This window comes from Rana temporaria, chromosome 10, assembly GCF_905171775.1.
Source record: "Rana temporaria chromosome 10, aRanTem1.1, whole genome shotgun sequence".
Classification (NCBI taxonomy): Eukaryota; Metazoa; Chordata; class Amphibia; order Anura; family Ranidae; genus Rana; species Rana temporaria.
This window is the reverse complement of record NC_053498.1, coordinates 54,436,670-54,445,943: the sequence shown is the minus strand read 5'-3', so window position 1 is coordinate 54,445,943 and position 9,274 is coordinate 54,436,670. Positions and strand designations below refer to the sequence as shown.

General features: G+C 40.1%; 1 protein-coding gene across 1 annotated transcript in view; it reads right to left on the bottom strand.

The window, feature by feature from the left end:
• Window positions 1-209: 209 nt before the first annotated feature.
• Window positions 210-9,274, bottom strand: part of LOC120915832 (otogelin-like protein) — a 147,359-nt gene continuing 138,294 nt past the window's right edge. Inside the window, exons 91-97 of the mRNA XM_040326638.1 lie at window positions 8,966-9,061; window positions 8,287-8,348; window positions 5,970-5,999; window positions 5,767-5,872; window positions 3,926-4,018; window positions 3,708-3,778; window positions 210-1,241 (exon numbers count right to left, since the gene is read on the bottom strand). Coding sequence (XP_040182572.1) covers window positions 954-1,241; window positions 3,708-3,778; window positions 3,926-4,018; window positions 5,767-5,872; window positions 5,970-5,999; window positions 8,287-8,348; window positions 8,966-9,061 — 746 coding nt within the window. The 3' untranslated portion in view covers window positions 210-953. The remainder of the gene's footprint in view (window positions 1,242-3,707; window positions 3,779-3,925; window positions 4,019-5,766; window positions 5,873-5,969; window positions 6,000-8,286; window positions 8,349-8,965; window positions 9,062-9,274) is intronic.

Below are 9,274 nucleotides of genomic sequence, written 5' to 3'. Positions count from 1 at the left end.
CGATGGTGTGTAGGCAAGACTAATGAAAGTCAGCTTCATCAGATATCCAATCGTGTGTACAGGGCTTTAGAGTTTAAACTGGGCAGACACTGATAACCATGCTGCGTATTAAATGAGTGCTACTGTACATCCAAAGTAGCTCAGATCTGCAGTTATGAATTGTAGTTATGTAATAGTCACCACAAATAAGCACTGAGAATTCACAAATGTTCATTGAAAGCATTTTATTTAGAGAATCACGGCAAAGTTTTCATAAATCAAATGTATACCTTGCCTTAACAAACAGTAGGAAATAAAACCACACTTGAAAAGCCTGTACTTCAACACATTGCTTTATATACATCACATTCAAAATTACTCACAATCTATTTATACTTTCACAAAATTTCTTCATCTCCGGTATCAAAATAAATCCTTCATTTATAACATATTTCAGTGGAATGTAACTATATGAGGGTTGTTTCAAAATTATGAAATTCAGATATAATCTGCATATACAACATTGAGATAGAGCTAACTCTAGTTCCTGGGTGTGTGCTGTTTTTTTATCCAGATTAAACAACATTTGTACTGATGGTAAAATGATAATAGTACTTAAATTACTGATTGTCTAGGCTATGTGTTTGTAATTTAAGAATTTTTTTTTAATTGACAATATTCATATGACTTGTTGAAATATATTCTGCAATCTCTCTTTTTACATAACGTTTGTTAGTACAAAAATAATGGTTACAGTTGAAGAATTTTGTGAATGTTAATTCTAAAGGGTTTTTGTTTTGTTTTTATTGCTTTCTACCACTAGGTGGTGACAGGTACAAGTATGTGCAGAGAACAAGGAATGTATATACTGTAACAGACTATTCTAAATCTAGTTCTGTTTCAAAGAGTTGATAAAAGTAACAACTTTGGTAAATAGCTTTGTCTATTTCAGATGGTAGTTACATCCTTAAAATTTAGTTTTTCTCTTGAAAGTTTGACCATAAGGAAAACCCACTTCCATCTTCTTCACTTCCACTCCCACTTCCATCGCCACTACCTCCATCATCAGAACAGTGGCGGCATCCACACTGATATGCTTCCTGCACTGTTATATGGGCTTTTGAGCCATCATGGCAGGACAGCTCAAAGTTCTTAGGACGTGTTGATGTTACAGAACAGCCTCTACACTGAGAAACTGGGGCCCACAGGCTGTTGTAGTCTGTCCTGGAGTGACAATATCCACTACAAGTGGCGAGGATGACCTGGAGATAAAGCAGAAAATGAAAACATTAGACATTGTCAAATATGATACATCGAAATAAGGTTTCTTTTGAGAACCAAGAAGAATATATTTATACGATTCAGATGTGATACACAAGCATGGCATTTAATACACACCACCAAACCTCTCTACACATTTTTATAAACATGCCTATATATTTCTGTATTAAACCAAGAACTACCTATTTTACATATCGCCATATATTTTATGCTGGCCAAATGCATCAAATATGTTAATTGTCTGCCCATGTTTATGCTAGTAAAAAAAAACATTATTATACAAAAATATATACTTTAGAAGGATGACTACAGGCAGAGGAGGAGTTGAAGGAAAAAACAACACTTCTTGAGCTGTTCAGTTTATCTCTGTATATTGTATATTTAAAGTAAAACTCCAGCCAAAGTGTTTTAACTGCTTTCCATATCCCTATAGAGGATGGATCTTGCACTTCCTGTCTCAGTAATAGTGGTCACTAAAACAAGATAGCACTCTGATGGGGAACAATAGAGCAGCAAAGTGTCATTAAACCCACATTGTTAAAAAATATCAATAAATGCTGTATTACATGCTGTCCATACTCGCTCAGTCACTATGGGATTCATTTTCTGTATTCTGCAAAAATAAAAGGTGATTCTCTGTCCCCTAACCCCCACCCTCACTATCCATGTCCCACTGCAGTTGGGGATTTTGCAAATCTGTGTTGTTGCAAATGCTCAGTATTCAGTGTATTTTCTACACTGAGCATTTCTTCCCTATCACATCTGAGCAGCCCGTGTGATTATAGAGTAACTATACATGTGAGTGTATACACTCCCTCCCTCCTCCTCCTTATTTTTTCTCCCTCTATTCTCTGAGAAAATGAACAGTGTATGTAAGCTCCATTCTTGACCAAAATTGTTATCACAAATTATCATTGGAGTGTTTATGTGCAAGTCAAAGAAGCATGCATTAGAATGAAAACTGTTTAAATATTTAATTAATAATTGTTCCTATTTCATCCCTTTACTGTATAAATTGTAAGTAGCCATAATATGCTGTACATAAATATATTTAAAGCGGAGGTCCAGATGGAATTTTTTTTTTAAAGTCAGCAGCTACAAACACTGTAGCTGCTGACTTTTAATAAGCACACTGCCTAGCGTGCCCGCGATGTCAGCCGCCCGAGGCTGATCCATCCTCTGGATCGTGTGTCGGTGCTGCCATCCTCACTAAGGGAAACAGGCAGTGAAGCCTTGGGGCTTCACTGCCCATTTCCTACTGTGCATGCGCAAGTCGCGCAGCGCTTTGTGAATGGACGGCTGTCCTCTGGGAAACACACAGTTCCCAGAAGACAGCGCTCCCCATTTCTCAGGAGGCAACACGAGGAGAAGAGAGAAGATCACCGCGGACGAGGAAGTGGCAGATTAGGACGATCTGCCCATCAACAGCCATTTCCGGTAAGTATATATATAAAAAAAAAATCCACATTTCTTGAGCCTTTTGGCTTTTTTTTTTTTAAGGGTGGACCTCCGCTTTAATCTCTCCATTTCACAGTAATGAACAATGCACTAAATAATAAAAATGCTTTTATTTCATTTATAAAATGCCTTTGTCATGCTTTGAACAAAAATGTAATTTCAGTTTTATCCAAAATGGAAAGAAAATTACAGAATGCAATTTGCACTTTGTAGCTGTCCTAATCCAAACACTAGAAAGGCTAGAAAAAGCATTTTTTTATTTCGTTGCGTTACATTTTTTTTGGGGGGGTAATATAAAGCAAATCTTTTTTTTTTTTTTTGCAGGACCATACACTATTGTCCATGGGCAGGGCTGGACTGGGACACAAATTTGGCCCTGGACTTTATCCAGACTGGCCCACTTTGACAGGTCTCTCCCATGGCGGCCAGGCAACTCCTGCACCCCCCCCCCCCGGCCACCCAAGCCCCCTCTCCCCCTTCACTAACCACTAGTCGTTCTACTTTATTAGTTACTGGTACTCTTATAGGCAGTACCAGTGGGGAAGCTAGACATTATTTCATCTGGGGCAAAGAATCAGTTTTGTGCTCCCCCTTATGGGACAAGATTAGGCAGAAGTGAGAAACTCCCAGGCCATAGCTGTTGAGTCAGCTGTCTGTCCCCTCCTCCCTGCTCCTCTGGTCCTCCCCCTGCGTCTCTGTTCCCCCCAGGTGAGCGCTGCAGGGAGGGAGAGACAGAGGAGCGGATGGGGGCGGCGGTCCGCTGTCACTGAAGCCGGCCCACTGAGCCATCGGCCCACCGGGAAACTACCTGTAGTCCCAATGGCCAGTCCATCCCTGTCCATGGGTGAAAAAAATTGCTCTGGTTTATAAGTGCAGGTGCTGAATATGAAATGGTCATAGAACAGCATTACAATGTACCAGAACATAATACCATTAGGGCAGACATTCTAGGGGCTGATTTGCTTGCACTATATTGCACTGTAACTTACATTGGCACTGCAATGGCCGGATTGTAGATTCACTGCTGTGTTTACTGGGTGGCATTCATCTTTCTTCCTCTCTAAACACAGAAAGAAAAAAGAAGAGGGCAGTTTAACTCCACGAATGACCTCCTCCAATAGATGAACATTATCCAAATAATAAAGTATCCATCATTGACCACCTTTACAATTCAGTGTCACACCCACAGATAGATTTGAGTACTTACCACATTTAAGCTTCGGACAGCACTGGTTATTCTGGCGCACTGCTACCAGTCTCTCATCACTGTCACAAGATGGGATAGTCTTGCAGGTACATTCTGTTGAAAAAGAATACCAAGTTATCACAGTGTTAATAAAAATAAAAGACATTTACAAATCAAACAGAGCATACACGGCATTGCAACAAGTTGCATAATTACATAATTGGTAAGGTTGAATAAAGACACCAGTCCATTCACTTCAACCTGTGTGGTGTGTGTGTGTGTGTTTATGCCAATGCCCATAGCTCTGAATATTGAGTTTGCTAGGATGTGCATCTAAAAGTTTTTAAAGGCAGCCCCTGCTGAATCTAATATCTACTTTTCCTTTAGTCACTTTGCCAATGGGAGCAAAATGTAATAATAGTTAGATCCAGATACAGCCCTAGGCTAGTCACCAAGCAACAGCACTGTTACATGAAAGGAGGAGTGACATGATCCCCATATCCAGTACCTGGCATTTCTCATTGCTTCCATGGCAACAGGCTTGTTAAAGCAAAGGGAAGATGACTACAGTATATACAATTGGGAATTAAAGTGAGCCTGTTGCTGTGCTTTGCATAAGCAAACACAGGTTAACTTTAAGGGTTGATAGAAAAGATTAAATGGTGAGGTTTGTTTTAGGCAGAGTCCGATTTCCACTGATGCAGCCTGTAGGCACACAGACTTTGGCAGCCAAAGCAACGCCCCTCTGCTAGAATTACAATGTAAAAATTGATGATGGGAACAGATGTGTGACCTACAACTATACAGAAACAACCCACCTCTTTCCCTGTGCTGCCTATAGGCACTGTGCTTAATAATAAACACTATTTTTGGTCTTAGAGAATGTTTAGTGTTCAGATAAAGGGGGCTTTATTTTAGGGGATAAAATGGTAGACAGCTGCACTATTCACATTGGTAAATACAGTACTAGGAGCCTTACAGGCGATTCAGTTCGCATGTGCCGCGCTATATAAGTTTTTCATTCATTCATTCATTCATTACACAGAAAATTGCTTTGATACTGAGCACCAATATATCAGTCGAAAGGATCACATCCTACTGATTTGCCTCCAAGACTGCTAATATAATAGGGGCTCATACGAACAGATTTACCCTGGAATTCATGAAGGTTGGTGCAGACAGGTTTTGCAAAAGTGTCTCTCATGAGTTCTAAAACTGGCGCAGAATGCGCAACATGAATCTATCCAGGGCTTTTTTCAGCGGGAATGTGAAGGAGCGGAGTGTATATAATAGCAGGGGATGCTGGGGTGTGCTGGAGGGTCTATTGATGCTGGGAGATCTATTGTTACTGGTGGGGATCTATTGTTATTTAGCACCACAAAATAATATATGTCTCTATATTCACTATAGGAGCGGTACTGGGAGGTGGGTAAAACCAAGGGATAGTGCTCAGAGGTGGGTAGGGGGCAGAGACAAGAAGTGACTCAGGAGAGGGGAGTTCTTGTGCCGATTCTCTGAGAAAAAAGCTCTGCATCTACCTGTCTAGAACTAGTATATGAATTTGACTTATGATTTGCCACTTTTAGAACTCATGAGAAACACTTTTGCAAAATCTGTCTACACTATTCTACAGTACCCAATCAGGAGGATGAAATGTTATTGGTTGATGTAGATTATAGAATTTCTGCTTATTGCCCTTTGCTCTAGCTTGTGTATGTTCATAAGTATCCTTTGGCGACCCTTATGCAATTCAAGTAAGGCAAGCAGTCTTTGAACAGAATTGTAGAAATAGGGATATTTATTTATGCCTTCTATAAAGAATTATTTTGCTATTTTTCTATCACTATTTTCTCTATACTTACCACAGGTCTGATGTGGGCAGCATGGATCTTTTGGATTAAAATGTGTGTCTAATGTTTCGAAATCTTTGCATTGTTTGACTGGGCAAGTTCTGTCCTTACATCCATGCTAAAGAAGTAAAAAAATAGAACATGTTACATACAAGGAGTAAAACACTGGGACCTTACTGCTTATTCACTGAAAACAAAGTTTAGCCATCACTTACTGTAGTTGAAGAGATGATGACAGTTGTTTTCTATAAAAAGAACAAACAGAAAACTCAGTAAAAAGAAAACAGATTACATATATCTTCAATGTAGAAGGCAAGAAGTGTTGTTTGATTATGGAGCAGTGTTTGAAAAGTGCTTATAAGTGACACGCCAGCCAGACTTTCTTTTGGACAACATAGGTAAGGGTTAGAAACTCTGTCTACTTTTTGTAACTGTGTCTACCTTAGTGAGACGTCCCCCAATGGAGACATAGAGAGCAACTAAAACCTAACGTTGGGGTAGATTCAGGTACATTTGCGCCCTCTTACGGAGGCGCAGCGTACCGTTTTTACGCTACGCCTCCGTAAATTACGTGCGCTATGCTTCATTCACGAAGCAGTAGCTCCATAATTTGCGTGTGCGCTCCGGAAAACTGCCTGGTGTAAGCGCGCGTAATTTAAATTATCCCGTAGGGGGCGTGGATCATTTAAATTAGGCGCGTTCCCGCGCCGAATGTAGTGCGCATGCTCCGTCTGGAAACTTTCCCGACGTTCATTGCGGTAAATGACGTCGCAAGGTAGTCATTTGCTTCAACGTGAACGTAAATGGCGTCCAGCGCCATTCACGATTCACTTACGCAAACAACGTAATTTTTAAAAATCGCGACGCGGGAACGACGGGTAAACTTAGCATTGGCTGCCCCTGCTAATAGCATGGGCAGCCTTACGCAGAAACCGACGAACGCAAACGACGTAAAATGCGTACGCCGGGCGCACGTAGGGTTGTGAAGCGGCGTGAGTATGCAATTTGCATACTCTACTCTGACCACTACGGAAACGCCACCTAGCGGCCAGCGTAAGAATGCAGCCTACGATACGACGGCATAAGAGCCTTATGCCAGTCATATCTTAGGCTGCAGTCGGCGTATCGAGCTCTCTGAATCAGGAGAAGTCGATACGCCGGCGCAACTAAGCAATTACGCTGCGTATCTATGCAGACGCAGACGCAATTGCTTTCTGAATCTACCCCGTTGGTTCTAATACCTCTCTACAAAACAAAGAGAAAAAAGAAACCAGACAGGATTCATCTTTAAAGCATACATTCAAAACCATGCTATTCATGGAGAATAAAAAGAGTTTTCAACACAGACAAAATCACCATTTTGGTTGGTACAGACTCAACTAACTGCTGCCTCACAAGACTTTAATAGAGGCCTTCCTGCTGCAGACCCTGTCTGTAAAGTGTCAGTGTCTAGAGTTTTTTTGGTAGCTGAATTGCTGAACAATGTGATCAGAGATTGGTTAGGATGGATTAACAACAGCTCACCCTGCACACATGGGGACCATAACAAAATTAAAAGCACCAAGAATGCTGGTTATCCCTGTAGTGCCATGTAAGAATCCCACTAGGATCAAAGTGGGGTTAGTATACGCTTGCCATGTTTGAGTTGACTTTTCCAAAGTACACACAATACACATGCTAATGAATTAAATGGCCCATCCAAAAGTGTCCCTAACATGATAGTGTCTGTAGGATAGTAAGATAGTAATTAGGACATCAGACTGTCAGGGGATCAATATTCTTTGCATACGGTTCTATATATATAACATATAACCTTGATACTCATTTATTTTCTGAGTTACATCAGAAATGTTGATATAAAAAGGTCACCAAAGGCAAAAGGGAATATTTATCAAGATTATCTTAGTGATTATGGTTGCTAATCTGTGAAATCAGGTATTTTATATTGCAAGTCAGATACAGATTTAAAACCAGTATGCAAAGTTGCATAATAAATTTGAATATCTATACTTAAAAGCGCTCCATAGAGCCGGTTCACACTGGGGCAGCACGACTTCGGGGGCGACTCGGCAAGGCGTCCTGAAGACGACTTCAGAGGCGACTTGCAAAATTACTTCTGTATAGAAGTCAATGCAAGTCGCCCCCAAAGTCATACAAGAACCTTTTTCTAAGTCGGAGCAACTTGCGTCGCTCCTATTAGAACGGTTCTATTGACTAGAATGGGACGCGACTTGTCAGGCAGCTGAGTCGCCTGACGAGTCGCCCCAGTGTGAACCGGCTCTAAGAGTTTCTTAGTTTTGCAACAGATGTGTGGTAATATTAACTTGCAAAAGAGGTGCTTGCAGTTGTGGCAAAAGAAAGAAACTAGGCATAGTTGCTTTGGTTGTAAAACAGACCCAAAGGCTCATGCTAATGCTTTTTAATGTAAAAAATGGCATGTTATTTAATAGGCAAATGCTTTACTACATTTCTTCCAAGGTTCAGAAGGACTGAACTGTTTTGCATACCAATATTACATTTTTGTTTACTTACTGGAGTAGTGTGTTCAGGTGTTGATGGTGGTGTTGGTGGCGGTGGTGTTGTGGGTGTTGGTGCTGAAAAGTAAAGAATATGTTAGTCCTATATAGCCATATATTCCATGTCACTATTTTCAGAAATGGACATACATTATTAAAGTGGAACTCCAGTTTTGTTTTTTATGTTAAGGTTAGAATTTTTATCAAATTATGATTTCAGTGTGTTTTCTCCATGGGCATTCCGTGATTGCTGTGAGCTTATACTTTCTTTTTCTCAAGTGCATGCTCCATATTGTCTTCTATTTTTAATGACCTGCTGAGATCTACTTAATTCCTGAATATTCAAATAAAGTTCACTGGCAGACTCCACAATTGGTTGTCAGTACCTAGTCAGGTAGCATGTCTCAATACAACAACAAAAAAATGTATATTATGGCATTGCCAGCATCCCTCAGTGAAGTCTATTTCTGTTGGTTCTCGTTGCAGATGTTTACATACAAAGTCGCATTGGAATGGAAGGGAACATGAATTTTTATTATGTTTTTTTATGACCTTAGAACAACAGATATGTATAGTTAGACACAAAGCAGGTCTGATTTTTTTAATTATTGTTTATGTGATATTGCAGTGAGACCTATCCTGGGAGTGTGGAAAACGTGTGTGTGTGTGTGTAAAGCATTTGCATAAATACTTACGACATTCATATATTGGACAACACTCTGCTTCTAGGTTGAATTTCACAATTGGCTGCTTATCACCACAATAGGGAGCTGATGGGCATGGATCACACTCTGTAAAACAAAAAGCATATTTATTCTAATTGTATTAGACTATCATTTGGAGTGTATAGGCTAAAGTAAGCCCTGGAGATGTACCTTCATTACTTACAGAGAGCTGCATCATTTGATTGGCCAAACTGAATGCTCTCTTAGCTTATGTTAATTTTGAATTTCCTCTCATGTGCAATCACTCATTAATTTGTAATTAATATGCACATGAAAGAT